The sequence below is a fragment of the Danio rerio genome, chromosome 8 (assembly GCF_049306965.1).
Source record: "Danio rerio strain Tuebingen ecotype United States chromosome 8, GRCz12tu, whole genome shotgun sequence".
NCBI lineage: Eukaryota > Metazoa > Chordata > Actinopteri > Cypriniformes > Danionidae > Danio > Danio rerio.
Window position 1 is genome coordinate 32,042,617 of NC_133183.1, and position 26,613 is coordinate 32,069,229.

General features: G+C 36.9%; 1 protein-coding gene across 2 annotated transcripts in view; it reads left to right on the forward strand.

The window, feature by feature from the left end:
* Positions 1 to 497: 497 nt before the first annotated feature.
* ptch1 (patched 1) overlaps positions 498 to 26,613 on the forward strand; it is a 105,228-nt gene continuing 79,112 nt past the window's right edge. The window contains exons 1-5 of one of the 2 annotated variants that reach the window (NM_001305542.1): positions 498 to 1,054; positions 3,589 to 3,781; positions 23,717 to 23,906; positions 23,993 to 24,062; positions 24,176 to 24,267. In NM_001305542.1, the coding sequence (NP_001292471.1) occupies positions 887 to 1,054; positions 3,589 to 3,781; positions 23,717 to 23,906; positions 23,993 to 24,062; positions 24,176 to 24,267 (713 nt within the window). In that variant the 5' untranslated portion in view covers positions 498 to 886. The remainder of the gene's footprint in view (positions 1,055 to 3,588; positions 3,782 to 23,716; positions 23,907 to 23,992; positions 24,063 to 24,175; positions 24,268 to 26,613) is intronic. The other variant, XR_001800065.4, reaches the window with a different exon arrangement.

Consider the following 26,613-nt stretch of genomic DNA (forward strand, 5'->3'; position numbering starts at 1 on the left):
AAGAAAGAAAGAAAGAAAGAAAGAAATTAAGAAAGAAAGAAAGAAAGAAAGAAAGAAAGAAAGAAATTAAGAAAGAAAGAAAGAAAGAAAGAAAGAAAGAAAAAAAGAAAGAAAGAAAGAAAGAAAGAAAGAAAGAAAGAAAGAAAGAAAGTGCTGTGTCTGTCCTGTCTCCAGAAATAAACTCTCCTCTTCTTTGCTCTCTCCGCTTCCTCCGCGCGCTCGGAGTCGGACTGCGCTCTTGCTCTTGTTGGCCCGCGCGCCTCGGTCGGACCCTGCAGAAAGTGGGCTTTGCTTCTTTAAGACTCCCCTGAAGTTTGAGATGCACACACGAGGGCTCTCGGCTTGGGTGGTCTCTCTACTTTGGTGAGCTGTTGCTAAGCAGCTAATAATAGTCGTGTTTGCTGAGTAATTTTTGCCCTTCTGGAACCAATCAGAGCGCAGGAACCCCGGCCATCTGACAGCCCCAGGGGCGGGCTCTCGAGCGCTTTGGCCACGCCCCTCCTCCTCTGTCTCCGAATGGAGAGTGATCTTTTTTCACATCTATTGAATCTCCCAGAGATCGCCTTGTCGCGCGGCCTGAGGAGGGACCACATAGATCACAGAAATGCTTCAGCCACCGAGGGATCGACGTTTGCAGAGCATCCACTGATCGCGCGAACTTTCCAGCGGACGCCGTGAAAGTGGGCAATTGTTGGAGACCTCCAGATTCGCGAAATGTTGCAATGGAAGGCGCAGACTCTGACTCGCCGTCTCAAACAGGAGTATGAAGTGCTTCGCGGATCTGGGATCAACGAGAGACAAACTTGGTTTTCTTCGGATATCACTAAACGCTCGCGGGGAAATACACTAGCGCGGATACCGAGACGCTCGGCGCAGACCTTGCAACATGGCCTCGGCTGTTAATGTCTCCTCCGAGCAGGAAAACAGAGACCCCGATCGGCCGAGGGTAACGCGGAGAAATAGGGGCAACTATCGGACCGCCGCGGCGGATTTGGAGTATTTGCAGCGGCCGAGCTATTGCGATGCCGCCTTTGCGCTGGAGCAGATATCAGAGGTGCTTTTATGCTTGCCCTGTTGGATTTTGTTGGGAATGCGCTGACAAAGTGCTCAACTTTAGTGAAGTCGCTAGGTAACGGGATAGCCACGGGACCGATGCGGGACCAACCTGTAGCCGCAGCGTTTGCGCTCCGACCAACCTAACCTAGGCTATCTGTCAGAAGCGAAGCTGAGCTTTGAAAGTGAAGCGGAGGCTCTTCAGATTTGTTGGTCAAGTTCGCCCTGACCGACTGATTGAAGCCCCCCTCAGATAGGATCTACACGGGGAGTAGTTTTCGTCCCGCACGATCCATGTGGCTGCCCTCTTCCGTTCACAAATATTGTCGTAACTCCCTCTGTGATGGCTGCAGCACTTCCCAAATCGCATCACATCGCGTCCCTTCTGCTATGCGACCCACGTGCATCTCCGGCTTTGGATATTGTAACCTGTTTCTGTGCTACAGTGTCCAAAGGATGCAGTCTGTCACATTGTAGCCATAGTCAGTTTAATGTCTGATAGTTTGTGCGTGGGTCTACAACTCATTTGAATTATACTACACAGCGAGAGAATAGGAGTAGTAGTATGGCAAGCTGTTTTCACATTCATTCATTACAACTTGGCAGTAGTTGTTTTTGTGTGTCCAATTTCATTAGCAGAAAGATCCTCTTTACACATGGTGTGCAGCTTTTTTGATACAACAACTAGCAGAAAATGTTAAATTCAATTGTCTAAATGGAAGCAAGCACTTTCAACCTCTTCTAGAGGTTGTTAAAAACACATTCAGTTGGGTTGTTTGAATTATTTGGAACAGCCACAAAACATGACCTGCTCTTTTGCCAATTGGCCTAATGTTTAAACACTTTGATGTGTTTCTGACATACACGAGCCAGATGGGATTTAAACTTTGCCTTTTCCAGTAAGTTTGGGTCGAAGGCAAAAAAGCACAATGGCATCAACAGCGCTCTGTGTAGATTTGCAGCTATGAGGGCAGAAAGGAAAGCTGCTGCTCTGTATCATTTTTGGTAGCCTCTCTCTGCTAAATTGTTCAATATTTTTTGTAACATTAGATTGAAAGTTCAGAAAACCTTCATTTGTGCACACACTCAAAATATCACAAAAGCAATTGAAAAAGCCTAAACAGATTAAAACACCAGGTGTGAACCGGAATGTGTCATCCTGGTCTACTGGTTATCCAGGGGATAAAAACTCAACTTAATATTTGGCCAAATAGCAGTTACCACAGAGATGTGTTTTGCTTTTGTGATTCATATTAGACTAATATATTTTACCAGTGTTATATATATATATATATATATATATATATATATATATATATATATATATATATATATATATATATATACACATATACATATATATATATAATTTTAGTGTTAATAAAAAACTAAGATTATCCTAAGTAGTTTATTCAGCTTGCCATAGTTCTTACTCCTTTGCTAAGTCACAATCAAAATTTTGACAAATATGTATTTAAATTATCGGTGGCAGTGGCTCAATATGAACTACGAGTTTCCATATAGTGAACATAGCAGCTTTTCAGGCATTTATAAGACAACTTACAATGTAAAAAATGCAGGGTTTCACGCTATTCCTTCATGTTGTTCCAACACAATTCGTTTAAGTTTACTTGATTGTTTATTAAAAATAAAGTGGATTGAACATAAAACTATTAAGTTGTCCCAAAAAAAGCCCCAAGAGTTGCATTGAGTCAGCTCATTTTAAATAAGTCATTTGAACTAGTAAAAAAAAAAAAAAAAAAAAAAATATATATATATATATATATATATATATATATATATATATATATATATATATATATATATATATATATATATATATATATATATATAAATACAGTTAAACTAGTTACAGGAATGACTATGTATTTTGGCTAAAATCTTACTGACAAATGAATCTGATTGTACACTAGTGACTAATAAACACAAGTATATAATACAGGTGCAAATGGAATAGACTGTAGTAAGTGATGGTAGATACTAGCAACTAATGAATTGTTACAGATGAAACTGAAGTTGGACTGATGTCTGAGTATTTTGGGAGACCACTGACACTGGTTATAACAGGGTAGTTACATACTATTGAAATAGTGACCCTAAATTATTATATTAAATAGTTATTACAAGGAAACTGTCACATAAAAAGATACTAGCCAGTCACTATTAGATTATTCACTAGTAATTACAAAGTACTTGTTATGTAAATATAGTATTAAAGAATAGATGTTTAAATGGCTTGCCATATGACAATGTATGCATGTTTCAAGGCTATTTTTAAAATCTTATGAGTGGAATAGTAATTACATAACCCATAAAACCTAGTTGTTTTAAAAATACAATCACTTTAAAGGGATATTTCTTATAATTCTGTTATTAAAGTACCCCACATGCTATTTCCACCACCAACTATGCATTTTAGTCTATTAAAAAGCAGTAAATATTTAATAATGCATTTAGCAAAATCGTATAAAAAAGTTGATGAGAGTGTAATATTTGCTCTCTCTTGTCTTGTAGGGGAATGCGACTGGGAGGAAAGCGCCGCTGTGGTTGAGAGCAAAGTTTCAAAGACTTTTGTTTAAACTTGGCTGTTACATACAAAAGAACTGCGGAAAGTTTTTAGTTGTGGGCCTTTTAATATTCGGAGCTTTTGCTGTTGGCTTAAGGGCAGCTAATCTGGAGACGGACGTGGAGAAACTCTGGGTAGAAGGTAAGAAGCTGTTTTCCTCAGTCTTTCTAATGCGTTTTCCCCTCAAGTGTACTCTAAAGGCAGACCTGAAGCTGCGGGTGGGGGGTCTGTCATGTAAGATGAAGGAATTGTTTATTGTATAGAAGTCTGGCAGAAATCCAGGTTAAACTTGAATAGACCGTTTTTCGCTTCGAATTGGAGTCGCGCGCACAAATGCCGTGTGTTTGCGGGACATATAGCGCGCGCGCGCCTTCCGATTGTTTTCAAGTTCGATACATCACTGAATTGCTGATTTAGACAGCAATGTGAGTGTTTTTAACACGAATAGCCGCCATTTTGTGAGTGTGTGCGATTTGTGTGTGTGTGTGTCTGCCTCCAGCAGTTGAATCTGATCCGCGCTGCTCACAGAGCCTGTGTGTGGTCCTGTTTTGGACAGCGTTCAACTTTCCAAAAAGATTTGTCTCAGAGTTTCAGCAGGAACCGAGCGAACTACAGGCAGAAACGTGCACTCAGACCCGACACTGTCTGCAGCTCATATGCAGCTTGAAGAAACTTTTGACAGAAAGTTGGTTTATTTTATGAATAAGTCAATTGTGAGTTGTTGGGGCAGTAGTGTGGGTGGTGATTTTTTTTGAAGGGGGAGGGGCGAATACTCCTTTTTGCTTTGATCTGCATTCCTGAAGTTTAAAGATCCTTTGATATGAACAGAGATGATATGAGGGCTTTCTTTATTATTGATTGTACAGTCATTATTTTGATATCAAGTTATTTTAATTGGTTGAGTTGGCTTTGGCTTTTGGACTTTAAATACATGGTATGTTATGTACATCAAGGACTGATATTAAAGTCAGTAAAATGTGCTTTTAAACCGAAAAACTGTAAACATGAAACACTCTTTACAAACATGAAACACTAGTAAAGAGATATAGATGTTTATAATAACGTGCTTTACATTTTAAACATTGTATGTGTGCTATTCCAGCATTATGCATGTGACTTTGCTGTAAAAACTTAAAACATAAACTCACACAGACAGTATATGTTAACATTAAATTAAAACATCTGCTTATATTTTCCAAAACAACTTACCACATACTTATGGGAGCAGAAAAATATACATCTGTAAAAAATTTTATATTTTACATTAGGAAATGGATGTGACCAAAAAAGTTTACAGTATACAACATACATTGTAGAAATTCTGTGAATTAACCTACACAACCCAAAAGAAACAATGCTCAATTTTCACTATAAAACAAAAATGTTTATTACGTTTATTCCATTTGACATTTTTGCATTTATGAAGAAAAGGCTCCGTTATGGATGCGACAGATGTGAAATTGGCACTTGTGTGACTTTTGTAAATCAAATATAATTCTTTAAAAACATTGACAGAGACATTTTTAAGTATTTTTTCAGTACTGTAAAATACAAGCCTACACAAAAAACATAAATATGGTTTCACTATTTTGGTGAAAATTAAATTTTTTTTCATGGCAAGGTTGACATTTGCTAAAATTGCTCATGTAGTTGTAGATCAAATTATTTCAAATATAAATAATAGCGATGTCGTTCATTTACAACATTTTGACCAATTAGTTCTATTTGCAGGGCGATAAAGATCACAACAGGAGGCCATTGTCACAATAATTGACAGGTCATAGTAATTAGTAATAGACTTGTGAATTTTTGCTAGTTTTTCTCATGATAACATTTCTTCCAAAATTTAAATACCACACATTGTTCTTCAATGTTAATATTGCTTTTACCGCTCTTTTTGTTAATAAGAATAACAAATGCTTTCAATTGTTGTGAATGAAAGTGAAGGTTATTCTACTATATATAGATTTTTGAACTTTTCTGAAGTTAAAACATTGGTGTTGTGCTGTCTAAAATGAATATAAACACACCTGACACATTTTAAATTGAATATAAAAAAATGCTAAAAATCATTTTCGTTTCAGATTTGGAATAAATATCATCAGTAGTCTGGAGATTAAAAGAAAAAGGTTTACTCAAACACCAAAAAAAAAAAAAAAAACTAAACATGAAACACTAGTACCAAGAGATATATATACATATATATATATATATATATGTTTATAATAACATACTTTGCATTTTAAAAGATTTTAAACGTTGTGTTTAGTTGTACATAAAGTGATTTCAAATAGAAATAATATTGATGTAGTTCATGTATAACATTTTGACCATTTAGTTTTATTTATAGAGCTGTAAAGATCATGTGAAAGTCTGAAAACTTTTCCTCCCAAATTCAAATACCACACATTGTCCTTTAATTTTAATATTGCTTTTTGCTACAGAATAAAACAAAAAGGTTGCCCCAAACATCGAAAATACTATTAATCATAAATTATTTTTTTGAAATTGTTAATATTATTATTATTATTATTATTATTATTATTATTATTATTATTATTATTATTATTATTATTATTATTTTATGCCCTTTAAATGATTATTAATCGAATTTATTATGCTCAAATTGTTATCCAGTGATCAGGTTGTAGGTCAGATCCCTCTGGAGCAGCTTTCATGGTTACTCGTCTACTATTGGAGTGTCAGTAATATTTTGTAACTGTACAGCCAATTGAGTGTGAACCTTAAAACAAACACCTTGCTAATCCAGAGCTGTATCCTCTCTGCACTTATTTTTTTTTTAACTTTGTTGCTTACTTCCACTCTTCCTTTCCAAGAAGTGCAGGAGGTTTGCAGATGAAGTATGACAGTCGGTTGCCGGACACACACTCGCTCACACCTCAGTCGTTCCCATGTCGAAGCACATGACAGCTTCCAGATGCAGTAACATTGAGATCTGTTTGTTTAGATTAAACTCCACAGCTGAGGGATAGATTAGTTCAGGTTGGCCAGGTTCTGCGCTGGGAGATGTCGGCCCAGCGTCCATTAGGATGCATGTTTATGTTTCGTTTGGAACAGTCCTTTGCTAGCGACCTCCGAATGACCCTTCGTCGAAGCTGTCTCTCTTACTCTCCCTTAAGTTCAGCTTGAATGGGATTTCAGTGTGATCTCATGTTGGCTTTCATCACTTGCCATTGAGGGCTGTTACGCTCCAACCATTATAATTTGTTTGGTTGCTCTACAGATTTTCAGCGTTATATGATTGATGTATTTAATGTTGTCATAGCTTTTCGAGTCACTGGCCGTGTCCTCTCACTGATCTGATATGAATGTGGCTTTGATGTTTTGGACGCAAATTTGGACCTCTAGCAGACGTCTTTAGATGGAAATTTCCTGCAGAAAGAGCTATATAAATATGCTGCTGTCATGTGTGCAATTTTTATTTGTTTTAAATAGTGGACGAAATGAGTAGGCATCTAAAATCACAGACTCCACCACAGAAAATACCAACGCCGCCTGAATTTAATTAAAACAGCTTCACGTAAACATTCGCTTTCCTGTACGCCTTCCCCTCCTGGCCACTTTTAAGAAAAAACGCTCTCGCAGTGAAATCATTGAGATATCAGCGTTTGGGTTGTCCCATTCTCTTGTGCTGGGGGGGTGGGAGGGGTAGCATTAGGCTTGAGGCCACAAGGCTGCGTCCCTTAGGACCTGAGGTCATAGAGTGGAGACTTCGCTATTTAAAAGCTCATCTGATACTGGCTACATGACCCGGGTGCAGAGTGAGGGGTTCCAGCTAACGCCAGTGATGATGAGAGAAGGTTTACTCTGCTAGCCTTCCTGTGGAATAGGAGCTCAATCAATTGAAAGGCATTTAATGATTCATTTAAACCAGCAAGAAACTTTTATACACCCAGCAGGGGGCAGTGTGATTTTATTGGATGAGTGATTAATGTACTGTAAATCTGAGTATTAAGGAAGACATTTAATTTAGGATTGTTTCAATTGTTTTTACATTAATAATCTAAGTATAATTACGTTTTTTTTATGATTAAAGCATTTTATTTATTTCTGTTTCTATGTTCTTCTTTAAAGTTTGAATTGTAGTTTGGAAATGCCTTTACATTCAATAGCCGTAGACATATTGACAAACTTTCTCTGGTTTCCCAGCGAAAACATGTGGACGATTAAGAGCTTCCAGTGCAGAGGAGTATGTAACCTGGAGTGCATATTGGGAAGAAGTCCTCTTTTAATATGAAGGAAGTGGCTGAAGAATGCGGCCTCCCCACATTGTGGTGCAGAGATCGGGATCTTGTGGAATTCTCCCTGTTTAGATGTGCTCGGAAAGGCTTGGACACACATGGCTGAACTGTAAGGGATGCATGCGGAGCCCTGAGGGCTTTAGGATATAGCTGGTTTGAAGTTTGAAGCAGGTTACTCATGTGGGCCTTGTGTGCCTGTTCTTAAACCCTGTAGTAGGACTCATTTTAAAAATATAGTCAAAATAAAGAAGATTGCTCAGGATAGTTTAGGGTTGGGCGATATGACATAAATGCAATCTCGATAATTATTTTCCATATTTAACGATAACGATATATATTTTTAAATCAGATTTAAAAGAGTACCCAAGCAATGACTAAAGCCGCAAAAATTAAAGGGTCCATTAAATGGCATAACCTATTTTCGGCCTATAATTTTTAGTGGCTGAAAATTCGGTACATCTCCAATATTACCACACTTTTAGATTTCCATTGTTGCACATTTCTGCTGTACAACACATAGAGATCAATATAAAGTAAAAAAGTCCAGAGCTTATTATTGTTATTGACATGAAAATTTATCGCGATACGATATAATATCATTTATTGGCCCAGTCGTAGGATAGTTTGCTAATAATCCCTAAATTAACTTAGTGATTTTTTAGCTATCGTTGTGTGGATGCTAGGCTGTTCAGTGTGGCAGGGTTTTCTACATGATTGCCAGGTTATTGCCAGGCTTTCACTTATAAAAGTAAACCCTGGGTCATTCGAAACTTTGAGTAAACACTAAACAGAGTCTTGGGTTAGGATTTAACCTGGGAGACATGGCGAAAATGCAACTTTGATAATTAATTTCCATATTGAACGATAACGATATATGTTTCAATATAAGTTGTTAATGCTTCCAGATTTAAAAGAGTACCCCAACAATGACTGAAACCACAAAAATTAGAGGGTCCATTAACTGGCATAGCGTTTTCGGCTGATAAATTTTCGGTGGCTGAAAATATTAACACATTATTAAATTCCCATTGTTGAACATTTCTGCTCTGTGATTAGCTCTTAGATCAACACAAAGTAAAAAAATAGCTTATCATTGCTATTGACATTAATTTATCATAATTCAATATAAAATTGTTTAATGTCCCAGCCCTAGTTAGGATTCATTTTTTTTTCTGCCTATAATTGGTGTAATTTATCATTTGAGTTTAACAATTACATTGGGCTTTCATATGTTGAAATTCATGCCATACATACCTAAATCCTGGGTTTATGTCATTGTACGAATGCAACACACAACATGTTTACATAAAGGCTTTAGCATCGGTACTAAAATCAGTGCTAACACATTTGCTTTTAAATACAAATGTGAAATGTTCTACCTGGGGTTTATAAGGGAAATATTTTTATGCCTGCATGAGATTGCTGTATCATTGTGTTGTATTTCGGCTGTGTATTTAAAAATAGCGCTTGCAATGTTGTCATTAACTTGTCTTCTTGGATGCAGAAGTAACAATTCTCCGTAAACCAAAAGTTTTAAGTTTTTAGAATGTAAAACCCACTTTGAGCAATCAGTTTAGCTACACCCTTTTGGTAATGTGTTGTTGATCTACGTACTCTTACCAAAGAGTGGCAAGGTACGTTTACTATTTTACCTTTAACATTAGAAACAGACGTAAATGTGTACCACACTGTACTGAATTGCACCATTTTGTGGAAATAGACCAGTAGTTCTTAGGGAACTGCCCTGTTCACTTGTTCCTATTACTTAGTTGCTACTAGGGCTGCATGTTATTGGAAAAATTTGACATTGCAATTTTTTGTTTTGCTGCAATATAAATTGCGATTAATACAATTTTACCAGAAAGCTGGAGTAGCTCTATTTGTAAAGAAGTCATTAATTTAGACTGATTGGGATTATTCTGGAAGATTATTGGGATTATTCTGGATTATTATCGGGAATTTATTTTCATTGTATCATTGTATACATAATTCAATAAATATAACTTTTAAGTTACAAGCAGTAGAATTTCCTGTGCCTCAATACTTTAAGCTCTCGTGCCTGAACACTTACACATTCACAGGCTTTAAAAACACATGCAAATGATAAACTTTCCCTCCATTATGGTTTAGCTCTTCAGTGTCTCCTAAAATCTTCTGTGTGGCTCCTGGTAAACTATCATCTCAACATATAAACTCAAATATTTCTGCAATGTGACTATTTCAGATGCGCAGATTGCGTTATCGATGCTGAATGGATTCATTGTGCAGCCGTAGTTGTTATTATGTAAGTACCTTGTATGAAAGTCCCTTACTATGATGGACTGGTCCTTTCTATCTTTAATGAAACTAAATAAATAATAATAACAATAATAATAATAATTAATTTCATTTGTAAAAACCTTTCTAGACACCCAAGGTCGTCTTACAACAATCATCAAGAGCCATACTAGAACAAATTAAAACAATAACAAAAATTACCAAGCTAGCAATTTTAAATGCATGTAAGTAACATGAAAATGTGAAAGCTAGATGGTCTAACTTGTGCACGACCCTTACTATGAGTCTAGTCTGGTCTTTAGATATGCCTTGATATGGTCATTTCTCGAGTGCAGTTCAATTGGAATTTTTCTGTTTTTGCCAATAAGTGAAAATTGTAAGTCCGATCATGTAAAAACATAAATATGCACCTCTTCTAATAAAATTATACAATTTGAGGCGCCATTTCTGTCAAAAGACCAAACAGTGCATTACAGGGTACACACCAAAGTTTGTTTAATATGTTGCAGTTGCCAAATATATGTTTGATTATTCTATTTTACACTATATAAATCATGATTTCTTCAGCGGCAGCCTTGACAGTTTTAAAACTGACGCAAGTGTGTGGAAGACAGATACGAATGGAGCAACTCCCATCCACAACCGGCATCCTGACAGCCCTCCAATTCGCGTGTTTATATTCTGCATACCTCCACTCCGTGTTATTCAAAAAACAGAGACACCGAAATGACGGAAAAGACTTGCACTCTCTCTCTCACTCACTCTCCCCTTCCCCTCGCTTTTCTTCCGAAAGGTTTCACTGCACTTCAGTCCCCCCTGTTCTCCACTCCTCACACTAACACTCCCCCCCACTTCCCCCACCTTCACTTGGGAGTCCAGCCCTGGGATGCCAGATGTATTACAGAGTGAAGCGCAGCAATGTAAACACTGAGTCCTGCCATGGATGCCGGGTGGTCCGTCCCTCCCCCTTTCCACCCTCCCTCTCTCTGGCCGAGGGGCGGAATAGTTCAACGAAAGAGAGTGAGAGGGGGAGGGGAGTGTAGTAGCTGAAGTGTTATTTGTGTTTTGGCTAGAATGACTGTTTTTCTGCAATCTGTTGCTTCGGTAAATTCTTCACAAGTATGGACCGAGGTGCTACAAGAGCCTACACCTAAACTTCTTACAATTCTAGTTGCAAAGAATAGTTTTGTAGATTCCTTGTAGACTGTTTAAACATGCTTGATGTGAAGTGTTGCTAACAATACGAAGTGTTGTTAACAATGATGTGTTTTATAGGCAAACAAGAAGGAAACTGATTCTTGTAAAGGGTTGTGAGGTTGATGAACAGACTGAGGAAGCAGTCGCAATATCAAAGTATTTGACCACAGACTCCTGTAATCAGCCAATCAGATACCATTTCTCTAGAGAGCCATGTATCAATAAATAATGTATTTTTAAAACCCTAGCAAACTGGAAATGTCCCAGTGATATCTTATTTTGTTGGAGCTCGCTGAATGTTTGGGTAGGTGTGCACACAGAGCCACCTCCCAACCTTGAGCGTGCACGAACCCACATGCTCACACACTTTCCCCCGTGCTTTTTGTTGGAGTGCGATCCAGTTCATTTGAATAGTTTTTTTCTTAAGGGGAAGGTGCTTGAATGAAGCCAGCAACGTGGAAAAATCTACCCATTCAGGCCCCTCTGAATGTACATCTCTGGATTGCAGTAAGCTGTATTTGTAGGCAGCGGACTGCTAAATACATCCATTTTTCGTGGTGCAGATCTGGACAGGTGATTAGCATAATTAGAGGAGAGCTGGCCATACATATGGTAATGTGGTGTGGAGTAAATGGCAGCTGCGGTGTAAAATTTGTGTCAGGGGTCGAACAGGCTGCTTGGGGGCATTGTGCTACAGCTGCGGGTCAGGGACTCTCTCTCTCTCTTTCTCTCTCTCTCCCTCTCTCACTTTTTCTTTTTCTTTAACTTTCACTTTCCCTTGTTCCCACCCTTCGTATCTTCTCTGCAAAAGTGCATGATGAAGGTCAATGCATGAATTCACTACAGAAAGGGTGTCCAAACTCGGTCTGGAGGGCCAGTGTCCTGCACATTTAAGTTTCAACCCCAATTAAACCCACCTAAACCAGCTAATCAAGCTCTTTCTAGATATGCTAGAAACTTCAGGGACTGTTGAAGGAAGTTGGAGCCAAACTATCCAGGACATGGTTTGCTGTATTTAAGGATATTTGGTATTGACGGGTTGAAATCAGAGAATTACTTTCCTCCTGAACCCCCAGATCATCTGTGTCCTAAACTATTTTTGAAATCACAAGGCAGCTTGCTGGCATAGGTGCAAGCTTGTTGGTCAGTGGCATGTTCAAACTGGTCCATTGCTCACAGCGTCGGTGAGGTGTTCCTCTGTTTTTGCCTAGAATCGAGTGGGTTGTTTGAGGGAGAAAGTTCATGCCGCTATGACCCTGTGCAGAAACTTCCGTGCAACCACAGGGGGTCTCTCTGAGTTGGAGTCTAATCCAGCTAATCCCGCCTGCAACACAGTCATAAAAAGTGCCTCCCTGTGCCGGCATTGCCACACACAGCCCCTTCCTCTAGCCCCCACCACCACCACCTAAAAAAGCCGCCATAAGCCATACCATCCCATCACAGAGAGTCCCCAGCAACCGTTCCCCTCGGCACTCCAGCCGTGTGATTGGCGTATTCGGTGGGATGAAGTGGTGGGCGGTAGGGGAGCTTGCGGCAATGTGGAGTTATGTCATGATCTTGAAGGGGTTGGTTGCAGTGGTTTTGACGGTGGTGGTGGTGGGGTGGGGTGTGGGTGGAACAATTCTTTTGTACCAAACCTCTCACACCCCTCCGAAACGAGCCACTCAAAAGCCACTCTGCAGCTGAATGGCGAGAATAGCAATGCATGGCTTGAAAAATCTGGGCACTGGGAGAGTCCTTCCAATGGCAGCTCCCCCTGTTCGTGAAAGGGAGGTTCAAGGGTTAATGTTATGCAACAAAATCAATGGGCCCAGTGGAGGCACCAACACACACTGACATGCACACCAGATTCAATAGATGCCCTGCTGCAGTCCATACCCCTTACATACCTGTGGGTTGTAGATAAATCTGGAGGATTATGATTTACAGTTGTTTTAACTACACATTAACAAATTATCTAAGTGAATTTTGAATTTCATGACCAAATCCAATTGTTGATTTTAATTAATTGACTGGTTCCAATACATTTTGTTGATTTTTTTTAATGTATTTAATTTTCAAAAGCTAAAGAAGAGATACAGTTTGAGTACATGAAGAAAATGTTTAATTGGCTCTGTTACAGGCTGAACTATCTGTGGCCTAAAGGCTAATTTATACTTCTGCAACAAACGCACACATATTAGGGCTGAGCGATATGGGCAAAATATCATATCGGGTATTTTTAGGAGTACGATAGATATCCGGTATTTTCCCATAAATGGTTATTTAAGAGTTAAAGCCTTTGTTAAAATTTTATTAAACATTTTTTTGAGCAAAATAAAATTCAAGCACAGGGGTTTCCCTCTCTGTTTACAAATAAACAGCTGCACAAAATCTTTAATAAATAAAATACAATACAGGTTTTTCTCCTGTTTAAAATTATGAGTTGCATAACATTTCAAATTACAAACAAAACCTTTGATAAATAAATACAGTGCAGTTTTTTTTCCTGCTTAACAGTATAGACAGCTGTACTGTGCTGTTGTGCAAATAACAATGTAAACAGAACCATAGAAAACAGCTACATTGTCAGAGCAAAAAGATACACACTTAAATAGTAACACAACAAAAAGAGCTGCGAACCCATTGGAGTGAGTGTTTACAAATGTCGAATCCTGTGAAGGAGCTCTAGATGTAAACTTTTGTTTTGTGTTTACCTTATGGTTAATGTTGTTGTACATCCGGCAATTCCACCTCCAAATGAACAAGATTGAGAAACTTGTACTGTACATTAAGGTAGCATTAAGAAAAATCAAAACACCTGTGAAGAAACTTAACACAGAAGAACATAAAACCTACTGCTAGCTAGCATTTCGGAAGTGTTTTTGCAGAGCAACACAAACAGCACGCAGAAGTATAAATGCACAACTATGTTCAAGGCAGGCGCTGAGGGTCAAGGTGATCACTTGACGCAAAACTATTAATCAGCCTTAAGGGGCTGTTTATATGACAATGTTTTTAGTAAAACCTGGAAACTTATTTGGTGTTTTGCCTATTTATTGACACGACAACAGAGTTCTTGGGACTAAAAAGGTTTGGAAAAAGCAGCCATTGTCATGTTTGTGTCAGCACCTAAAAACAAGCTTGAAAAGCATGACATCATGTGCGTGTATAGTACAAATTTAGGGAGTTGTAAGTTAAAGGCAAGAACAAACAAACATAGATAACAATGGTGGAGTAAATAGAGGGCTGTTGTTGTTGTATAAGTGTTTGCTAATGCTTCATCAGAAAAGTTGAATTTACTTCACATTACAGCCACAAGCAGAAAGGCATGTTACATACATGACAAATTCTGCATACACATCGTAACCACCTTACAGACACTGTTTACTAAAACAGGAATAGTGGCAAATACTGGTCTGGTATACAAAATATAGTGTTTTTGGTCAGGTCATTTTGAAAACATTGTTATGTATGTAAAACATTTTTTAAATTGCAAGGGAAAAATGTTTTAATTTTTGGGTACATTGTTGTAGCCTAAATTGTTAAATTAGTCGCAGCTCCAGCATTTTGTTCATGATCCAAAAAAAAAAAACAGACTACTTATGAGGAAAGTAACTTTTATTGCATTACAGTATGTTTACAACCACAATTCTTGTTTTTTTTTTTTTTTTTTTAGGAGATATTGTGTTGTTTTCTCAGCAATAAGAATATATCCTCACCTGTTCTGGTTAATGCAGCTCTTGTCCTTTCTTCTCAAGATTTTATCCTCAGAATGAGACAATCTTGCTGGGTTTTCAAAGACTTTAAAAAACACCTGCAGTCATGTTTGACTGAATTCACCTCTTGTTCTCCACCATTCTTTCGCCTTTTCTTCGGTGTTAGTTTCACACCTGAGGCAAGGCCATTTGTAACCCCACAACCTGTGCATCTCTGGAGGGGTGTTGAGTTCTCCAGGGTTCAGGTCGTAATATGACATTTCCAGCTATATTGCAGCCTTTCCTTGTGAAGTGAGCACAATTCATTGTTATAGCTCCTTCCTGTTGCCTCTGTAAGAGTCATTTATGACTTGAAGGTGACCCGGTTCACCGTAATCTAGAGTGAAGACTTTTCTGATTGAAAAGCTGACATCTGAGGTTATTTCATGCTGAAAACATGTCGGTGTTCCCAGGGCCTCAAAATCTGGAACATGCTAAGCTTGTTTGGGACGTAATCAACCTGGTCCCAATAATCATGTTGAAGTAAAGCTCAGGCTCGCTTGAAGCTGCAATTAATGAGGGATATTATAAACATACCCCAAAACAAGATCAGATGTACGTTTGGGCCCGGGAAAAAAGAAATCCATTGCTTTCTCATAATGCTGCTAGACATTTCCTTCATTCTCAGCCTTTTGCACTAGCTGGGTGGTCTGGCCCTAGAAAAAAAAAAAAAAAACATGGTTATTTTCAACTTTAATAAAATTACAACAGTTTAAAAATATTCAATGTATGTCTGTCTCGTGATTTGAAAACCATTGTTAAATTGGATTATAGCTTATAAGTTGTTACAGATTGTTTTACACAGCCCTTCCCCCAGAGCTGGAATAGTTTAATGAGAAAAAGACATTTTCTTGCTTTAGTTATAAGGGATGATAGATGTTTTTGTTATTTTGAAGTTGCAGTGGTTTTGAGGGGACAGGGGTGGGGTGTTTGGGGGGCATTCACAAAAGATGAATTGGTTTCAAATTAGTTTTTTTTGTTGTTGTTTTATGCTTGCTTATACTGCGTGAAATTGAGACCATTCTCACACATGTTCAGAGTGTGGAAAAACTGTGAAGAGCTTATGTCTCGTTGCCACACACAACTAGGTGGGAGAGGACTTAGGGTTTAAAACCTGCTAGTGCAACGTCCTAAAAAAACATCAGTAATCACTAACATATGATTCTGACTTCATTTCTCTTTGTCCATGTCACTGTAAACGTGGTACAAAAGTATGAAGCACACTAAATGTTGCCTTTTTGGAGTTTAGGGTCACATCATTCATTTTTCTTCAAGTTAAAGAATATTTTTTTTTGTTACAATCTGTTCTGAATCAGACTTTAGCTTATTCATCTATATGAATATAATTTATGAGAGATCATATGAGTGCCATAATGTTTAATCTCTATAATATATATGTGTGTGTGTGTGTGTGTACAGTTGAAGTCAGAATTATTAAGCGCAAAGATTTGGTTCAAAACTATTTCTTAATTCAGTTCTAATTTCAAACAAACAAATAAATGAAAAATAATAAAGAAGTGTGGTCAAAAAAAGAGTTATATCCAAACACACTTCCTATGGCCAATATGGTCCAAAAATATAAATATGCATATAATAAATAATACTGCTGATAATAATAACATTATTCAAAAGGAAGTTGAATAAACTGAAAAAAGCCCCCGAGATGAAGAAGGCATGAAGGCAATGGTTTTTATATTTAATAAATAAGATCATGATAACTTAATAATGATAAGTTCTTAAAATAGCAACGCGCCAGCAATGCGCCTTAACACACTTCCTTTCTAGACTGGGACACCCATGAATCCACAAAGTTTTCAGTTGGTCTGAAAATAAAAAAACAAATCATGCCAAAGACATCTTGCGCCTCATTGCAGCGGATGTACAATAGAGCCCGAGGTTTTAAAACCACTGAGAATTTTGATTATACCGTTTCTACAATATGTGTACGTTTTTTTTTTTTCAATGTGTTTTTCATGACTATATTATTGTTTTTTTTAGGCAAGTAACAGTATCTGTAGCAAGTAAAGTAAAGTAAACCAACAACCCAAGCATGCTGTAGGCCTGAACAGTGCATACTGAACAGTTATACTGTATATCCAAAGAAAAGAAAGATATCCAAAAATGCCTTTTCAAGTTGTAAAGAAATGTAAATCGAAACTAATGAAGACAGCAGAAGTCAATGATTCATTTAATTATGTAGCCTTACATGTGTACTGTTACAAAATATTTTAAATGGTTCTTAAAACAAAATATATTGTTTATTAGGGGGGAAAAATGTTTTTTTTTATCCAGATATAAAAAAAAAAGCAGTTATCACAATGCCTTGAAATCGTGATATTTTTATCCAAGGTTATCATACTGTCAGAATCTTATATTGGCCCCATGGCTAGTAAGTTTACAATGATTCTTTGAATAAAGTATTAAAATGAAGTAAAACCTGATGAATTTTTGATACTGGTGAAGCTGTCATTTATTTAATTTTTCCTATTTTTTTCACACAGTTTTTATTGTTGCTTTGTTTTCAAAAGTGTAGTAACTTGCTGTTAATGTTAATTTTCTACTCCAAATTACACACTTATGAACTTACTTAATAACACTTACTATTAGGATGGGTGTTATGAACAAAATTCTATTTTAACATACAGTATGTGTAGTTTTATTTTATTATCAACAGAATACATTTTATGATCAACAGAAAATTGTTATAATGATTAAAGTTGAATTTTTCAGAAATAAAAAAACACCATAAATTTTTTGTCCTTTTTATTTGGACCTTGTTAAATAGAGTTGGATTTTTGCCATTATTTTCGTACTCCTTTTGGCTGAGCTGTTCAACAATATCTGTTCTGTCTTTTTGTTTTTAAGAAGCCTTAATTTACAGGTTAAATTGCCGAGTCAGGTTTGCGATCTTTATTCCCCAGAAGTGAGAGCTTCTCACAATAGATTAAAATCAGACTTGTGATTTTATGACCCCAGCTGATGCTTTGTTCTCAGATAAAACTAACCTTTTTCTTTAATTTCCACTAGTGTAACACAGCAGCCTCTGAATTAATTTTTACCATGGGGCAGGCTCTAGGACACATATTGTAAAGAAAAGTGATTGATAGAGCAGACATTGAATTAAGCTCTATATGACTGGTGTCACAGTCAATAAGTCAATAATTTTTTAATATATTCTGACCAATGTTTTTTGTGTATTTTACTTGAATTTTCATAAGGCTGTGAAATGCAGCATGTGGCTTAGTGGTTAGCACGTTGCCTCACAGCAAGAAAGTCGCTGGTTCAAGTTCTGGCTGGACCAGGTGACATTTCTGTGTGGAGTTTGCATGTTCTCCCTGTGCTCATATGGGTTTTCTCTGGGTGCTCCGGGTTTCCAAAGATATGCACTGTAAGTAAATTGGATAAACTAAATTGGCCGTAGTGTTTGAGTAGTTTGTAAATGCGAGAGTGTATAGGTGTTTTCCAGTACTGGGTTGTGGCAGGAAGTGCATCTGCTGCATAAAACATATGCTGGATAAGTTGGCAGTTAATTTTGCTTTGGCAAACCCTTAACAAATCAGGGACTAAGCCAATTAGGCCTGGGGGCTGTTAGTCAGCAGAGGCTGTAGTGCTACTCAACTGGCTGTTTAACTTAATGAGGGATATTGTACACAGAGTTATTCTGTACTCACATTCACAGTTTCAAGTCTTTAATTCAAAACAGTAATTTTAAATCAAAGGTAAAAGTTCACCTCAGATTGCTGACCTAATCTTACTAAGTGCACTCCAGTCAGAACTTTCCAGAGTTTCAGGCTCATGTATACTTGCATGTGAGCTAGCTATGCCCACTTATTTACATGTTGCGGTAAGCATGAAATAAAAAAATCTAACATGGTTGACTAATTATTCCCTGATATCGATACCCCCTAGCAATACTTGCCATCATTTTTAACTGTTAAACAAGGATTTTATCATTGATTCTATCGCAAGTGGTTTGCGAAGTAATGCTTTATCATTTCTATCTAATATTAGTATGTCCAGCTGTGCCAGTTGTAACAACTTGAGTTGAGATTTTACTGAAATTCTTTACTCATATTTGGTCTCTACCTTATTTTTACAGTTATGCACAGTGTGACGCATGAGTTCTTTAATAAATGAAGCCATGTTACGTGGTTTATGAGTGGTTGGAAATTAGAGGTAAAAATGAAGATGGCAACTGCGATTTGATTGGAATCGTGGTGCTTTGGTATGAGAATCTTGTTTGGTGCATTTTCATGACAACACCAAGATGATTGCATGTTTGGTGAATAGGCAGAGAGTAAGTGGTCTTTTCGTCTTTGACTACCTCTGGAAGTGGTTGATGTGAATGACTTTAAAACGTTTCAGATCTTGTTTACATCTGTATTTTGTGTTGTCCTCTAAATCAGCCCACATCTTGATGCCAGGTGTAAACAGGGCCTTTTATGGCCAGTTGAACCACTATCATGTGTTGAGAAAAATGTTGCTGAGCAAGTTAGTCAAATCTTTATAGCTAGCTACCAGGGCATTGCGATATTGAGGGTAAATATCCTATGCATTATTTTGCTAAACGATACAATATTCGATATATGATAAATTTTTTTTAATAATTTATAACCAACCATTTTTTTTTCATTTTATTACAGGGAAAAGAAAGCAAATAATCCTGTTTTACTGTTGCATAAAACAAATCAGAGTATCTTATAATGTAAACAAGCAAAAGTAAATATCACTAACCGCTTGTATAGTTTTATCAACCTGAAAACATCAAGAATAGTCTGAAAAACAGAAACACTTGAACAGTGTGGAGTAACTTTTATTCCATGGCTTTGATAGCTTGGTCGTACCATATTTAAGCGTAGAAATACATAAAAAATTTTACTTGGTAAAATTTGCATTTCAGTTTAATTTTCAATTTTTATTCCAAATGTCGTGATACATATCGAATCGTGAACATTATATCGTGATACACATCTTATCGTGAGCTGAGTGTATCGTTACACCCCTAGTATATACTAAACTCATACACAGCCGGTAATTAAACTCTGGTTGCCACAAGCACCTGGGTGCTATATGTCAATGGGCTAACCACTAGGCTATTGGCGCCAACATTATTGACATCGATTTCATCACGATTCGATATAATATCGTTTATCGGCTCAGCCCTAACCTCATTTTTGGTGATACAATATACATCGCCCATACATAAAAGCCAATTCTAGCAACATTTTGGCTGATTGTGAAACCTCTTGATTTTTATAGTATTTGCTATAAATCACTATAGAATATTTTCATGTGCATGACTAACTGAAAACAGATCTGGAAGCAGATATCGCAGCCTCTGTTACTTTTTACTTTGCACTTTTTTTTGTTAACATTTATTATTATTAAGGATATGCGTTTTCACATTCTAATTCCAATGCCTAATTATTAAATTGTTAAAACGACTATAATTATATTAAATTTTCTTAAGAATAATGTATTATGCGTTCTTTGGAAGAATATAGTTGCATGTTGTTGATATTATATTGTCATTCTGGCATTATATAATGAGTGGTATAAAATGGCCTTAAAATGACAATAATTTTGTTTATCGCAATATACTTCAATGCAGTATATTGTACAACAAAAAATAGATATCGTGACTGGCCTTAATTTTGGCATATTATTTCTTAAAACAAGACAATATTTAAGAAAATGCTCTTGAATGAATCATTTTAAAATCTGGACTAGATACAAGACAAAAACTCAAAGTAAGAGAAGCATTTTTTGCAGTGTATACATCAAATCAGTAGATGCTTTGCTTGATTACGTTACAAGCAATTGACAGATTACCTGTCTGAGACTGTATTACCTGGTCCACACTAACTGTGAAGTCCTTGTATACCGCGTTGCCTGCCTCTCTGAGGTGCTTGATCCTGAAACTAGAGAAGTCTTCTATTCTCTGAGGTCAGGTAAAGAGCGCGTGAAGAATCGACAGCTTTTGAGAGGTGGACTTGGACTGTGTTCAGCAGGACGCTTTGAAAGGCTGCTTTTGTAGCTGTGAGGGGTTAGTCTTCCTGCGCGAAGCTTAGGTGTGCGCCACACAACGTCTCCACTGCTCTATTGCAATTGCTCTAAAGCAACCAAGGTGCATATATACACACATCGTGTGCACATGCAAACGCACTTGCTCATAACTCATAGGCCTGGATTTGAAGGCTGTGAAGAAGACTGCAGGTGTTAAAGGGTGCACTGAAAGGCATTTTGAAGTCAAGTTAACAGGACAGATGGGAGCCTGTACATGTGTTAGCGTTTCCTTTCATCGAGGCTTGAGGATATGATTGATTACTATGAGACTGTGCATGACCCTGTGGGACGGTAGTAAAAGTTATGATTGTTTGTTATTGAAGATTGCTAAGTCTCTTGTTATCTCAGTTCTCTGTTCTTTGTGGGATTTTCCAACTGTGTGTTGATTTTATTAAGTACACAGAACAATGAAGTTTTGAAGATTGAGTAATAGTTTTGACTGTGAGCTTGATAAATTGAGTGTGATGATATAACAAGACTGAACTGGATAATAATGCCCGGAAAATACATATTTCAAATTAGCTGTTGGGGGATTTTTCCATAACAATATTTAATATTTTAATCGTGCATATCCCTGACAGCTAAAAATGATTCTCTCTTAAAATCGTTCTGTTTCTTAAAATCACATATCGATTTGCTTCTTTTTGATAAATCGCTTGTTGCATTTCTCATTTTTGATTTGCTTTGGATTAATGTGTTAGCTAATTGAATAAATGTAGATGTATAATAAAGTGTTGATAAACTTTGAGGAATCCTTTTTTACAAATACATATTTACATAACACATCTACATTCACTGGCCACTTTACCTGTCCAACTGCTCGTTAACGCACATTTCTAATCAGCCAATCACATGGCAGCATCCTAATGCATTTAGGCATGTTGACAGTTTAGTTGTGGAGCTGCGCATCGATGGATTTGCTCTTCGGCGTTTGGACTTTCGGCAGTGAAATTTAAATCTGCTGCAGTTCAAACTCAGTGTCAGAAATAGGATGAAAGGTCATTTAAGTGACTTTGAAAGTGGCATGGTTGATTGTGCCAGATGGGCTGGTCTGAGTATGTCAGAAACTGCTGATCTACTGGGATTTTCATGCACAACCATATCTAGGGTTTACAGAGAATGGTCAGAAAAAGAGAAAATATCCAGTGAGGGGCAGTTAAGTGGGAGCAAATGCCTTGTTGATGCCAGAGGTCTGAGGAGAATGGCCAGACTGGTTCGAGGTGATAGAATGGCAACAGTAACTCAAATAACCACTAGTTACAAGCAAGGTATGCTGAAGAGCATCTCTGAAAGTGTCCAACCTTGAGGCTGATGGACTACAGCAGCAGAAGACCATATCGGATGCCACTCTGGTTAGCTAAGAACAGGAATATGAAGCTACAATTCGCACAGGCTCACCAAAATTGGACAATAGAAGATTGGAAAAACGTTTCCTGGTTTGATGAGTCTCGATTTCTGCTGCCACATTCAGATAGGGTCAGAACAACATGAAAGCATGGATCCATGCTGCCTTGTATCAATGGGTCAGGCTGGTGGTGGTGGTGTAATGGTGTGGGGAATATTTTCTTGGCACACTTTGGGCCCATTCGTACCAATTGAGCATCATGTCAACGCCACAGCCTACCTGAGCGTTGTTGCTGACCATGTCCATCTCTTTATGACTACAGTGTACCCATCTTCTGATGGCTACTTCTAGCAGGAAAATGCTCCATGTCATAAAGCGTGAATCATCTCAGACTGGTTTTTGAACATGACAGAAGACACTGTACTTAAATGGCCTCCACAGTCACCAGAACTCAATACAATAGAGCACCTTTGTGATGTGGTGGAATGGGAGATTCGCATCATGGATGTGCAGTGACAAATCTGCAGCAACTGTGTGATGCTATCATGTCAATATGGACCAAAATCTCTAAGGAATAATTCCTGTACTCTGTTGAATCTATGCCATAAATGATTAAGGCAGTTCTGAAGGCAAAAAGGGGTCCAGCTCGGTAACAGTAAGGTGCGCCTAAAAAAAGTGGCTGGTGAATGTACACCAAGTACCAATGTACCAATGTAACACACAACATATGTGTACAGTACAACACATCCAAAATGCTAAAATATGTAATCTACTTCGCTTTATTGCAACATTGCATTCTTTCTGGCTTGAAGTTAGCTGTCTTTTAATTTAGCTAATTAGTGTATTGGTCACTCTACATCATGTGATACAATTTTTCAGGCCAGAGTTGAAGAAATTTGAACTTTAGAATGCAGTGAAATGCCAAATAACTTTGTATGAGCTCTCATTTCCAGTCTCCTGCATTTGGCATGAGTATTAATGGATGTCTTTTACCCTTAAAGGGATCAACTGTGGGTCATTTAGTGCTGGGTTGAAATGTGTTGTAGAAAATGCAATACTGTTTCAATTATTGTGTGACATTGAAATATGGAGTTCATGTTTCCCTTTTTGCTCCATTGTTTTCTTTAACCTATTGACTTTGCTTATAGGGTGGAAGATCACTATTTGAAAGTCTTTCCTCTCTGTTTCATAGTGGGTGGCAGGGTGAATCAGGAACTCAAGTACACACGGCAGAAGATCGGAGAGGAGGCCATGTTTAGTCCTCAGCTCATGATACAGACGCCTCGTCAGGAAGGTGCTAACATTTTGACCGTAGAGGCGCTAAAGCAGCACCTCGACTCTGCCATAAAGGCCAGCAGAGTGCACGTTTACATGTACAACAGGTATGGCTTATTTGCTAGCCACTCATAGACTCATCGATATCAGGATTTCATTTTAATGATTGTTTATCTAACTGTTGCTTTTACAGGCAATGGACATTGGAACATTTATGCTACAAATCAGGAGAACTTGTTACCGAAACCAATGTTGTGGACCAGGTGAGAAAGAAGATTTACGATATCTTTTTAGAAAGCAGTTTTATTAGAAATTTTTGATACTTTAATGAAGGACCTAAAGGCTGGGGATTGTAATAGTGCGTATTTCTTGTCAGATCTTAGAAAAACTGCACCCTTGTCTTGTCATCACTCCTCTGGACTGCTTCTGGGAAGGTGCTAAGCTACATTCAGGAACATTCTATCTCCCGTAAGTTACACATATCTTTCTGTACTTACTTGGACACTGTATTGGTTGATTCTTTCATGGCTCTTGAAATCATACTAATTATTAAGGAAGACAATTTTTATACAGTAAACACTTTTTAGCAAACATAATTTAAAGAAACACGATTTGCCTATCTTATGCCCAATTTACATGAGGCTTCAGTGTCAACACTTGACAGTTAGGGTACCTAAAGTTGGGGCTGACGCAATTGTCATAGCAGCCCCAGCCAATGGAATCAGTCCGCAATCGGCTACTGTCTGAGCTGGGGTATTTGAAATTTACAACTTCTGTATGGAGAGGATCCACAATTCAGTTCGGCAATGCTTGCCATCACCCACTCAAAGTGAATTGGAAGCGTTGATGCTGACGCCCCATGTGAATTGGATGTTACCAAGTGTGGTAAAAAGAAATTTATGCATAATTTATTTATAAATCAAACATAAACCTTGCACTAATTCTTTTAATCTATAAAGTTAATGAAAGATGTTTTATTAATAAATTATCTGTTTACAATACTATAATCTGTATTCTTGAAAAAATTAGACAGTATTGCATAAAGAGTACATGCAAAACTTATTAAATGTGCTATATGCAAGGATTTTATTATACGAATTTTTATAAGTATTTTATTGCCAGTGTTTGAACAGCTTGTGATGATTTTTCAAGTAATGATTTTCATGTGGAAGATTTTAGATATTTTTATTGGGAAAGTCGTCAGTATATAACATTTATACATTATTATTGTTATACTGCTACTTATTTTTACTTCTAATCAAAGAACGGAATCTAATTTAGAATGTTGAAGTATATTGTAGGGCTGCACCATATTGGAAAAAATTTACATTGTGATGTTTAGTTTTTTTTTGCGATATGATTTCACTAGATGACCCTATTTAAGAAAAAAATCCTAATTTTATTTTGATTAGAATAATTTGTAGGCAGAGCTAGATTACCACAAGGGCTTGGTGGGGCTGAAGCCCCAGAGCCTGCAAAAGGAGGGGCCCTTGATTGGCTGAAGAATTAATTTGCACCCTGAGGCAGGAAACGCCTCTTTGTGTTATGTTGTTCTCATGTCGATAATGTGAAGAATTCTTTTTGGCTCACTGTTGTTCAAAAACAGTGATGCCACCAGGGTTGCACGATTAAATGAAAAATTCAGCCAATTATATTTTCAAGGTCAGGAGAGAAGTGTAAAGGTGGTAGCACAAGTCTTCACATTATTTTATATACGTTGCCCAGCAACGTACAGTTGACACCTTAAAATGGTGGCTGTATTTATAAGGTATTATACACCCCAAAATGTAATTTCTGTCTTCATGTAATGATGTATTCATGTATTATAATGTAAAAAAATAATTAAACACAATTTATCTTTTTTTAAAACAGTAAATTTCATAAATTCTTAGATGCATAGATGGTTTCATTTTATCAGATAAGAGTTAAAAAATTGTAATGACTCATCACAAGTTCTGAACCAGTGTTGGTTCACTGGTTACTTTTGAAAATAATGCATTACAATAGTGAGTTACTCCCCAAAAAATAACTAGTTGCATTACTTAGTTACTTTTTATGGTAAGTAATATGTTACGTTACATTTGAGTTACTTTTGCGTTACTTTTTATTACCTGCCTGAGGCTTGATCTCTTTTTCTTTTTTCTGTTTTTCTTTTTTCTTTTTTTAATAGAGGAGCTCTGCAATTAACAATGCAATGTATAACCTATATTTAACTTTAAAAAAAACACATCAAAACTTTATTTTAGGAAAATGTTATATATATATATATATATATATATATATATATATATATATATATATATATATATATATATATATATATATATATATATTATAAGATTAAAGCAACATGTTTGCTAATTTTGTACTATATGTCTTAAGTAAAAATCGCTGTTCATTAAGATTATAATCCCCTTTTCCTTTTCTTCGATGATGTCTCTCATTGACAGCTAGATCCATTGTGACTTATTTGATTCAGCAATTTATTTTTTAAAAGCTGATTAAATAAACTAAAAAGTAACTCATGTTACATTTTCAAGAAAAGTAACTCAAATATTATTACTTACTTAAGTAATGCGCTACTTTACTCCTTACTTTAAAAAAAAAGTAATATTAATATGTAACTCACGTTATTTTTAATGCATTACCCACAACACTGTTCTGATCTGTGTTTTCTGGTTAATTATAATCATAACTTCAGATTGCAGATTCTATGATGTGACTGTTGTTGATCCGAACATTGGGATATCGATGCTGATTGTGCAGCCGTAATATACTGTGACATTGAATTACTTTCAGTCTGTTGTACGTTAC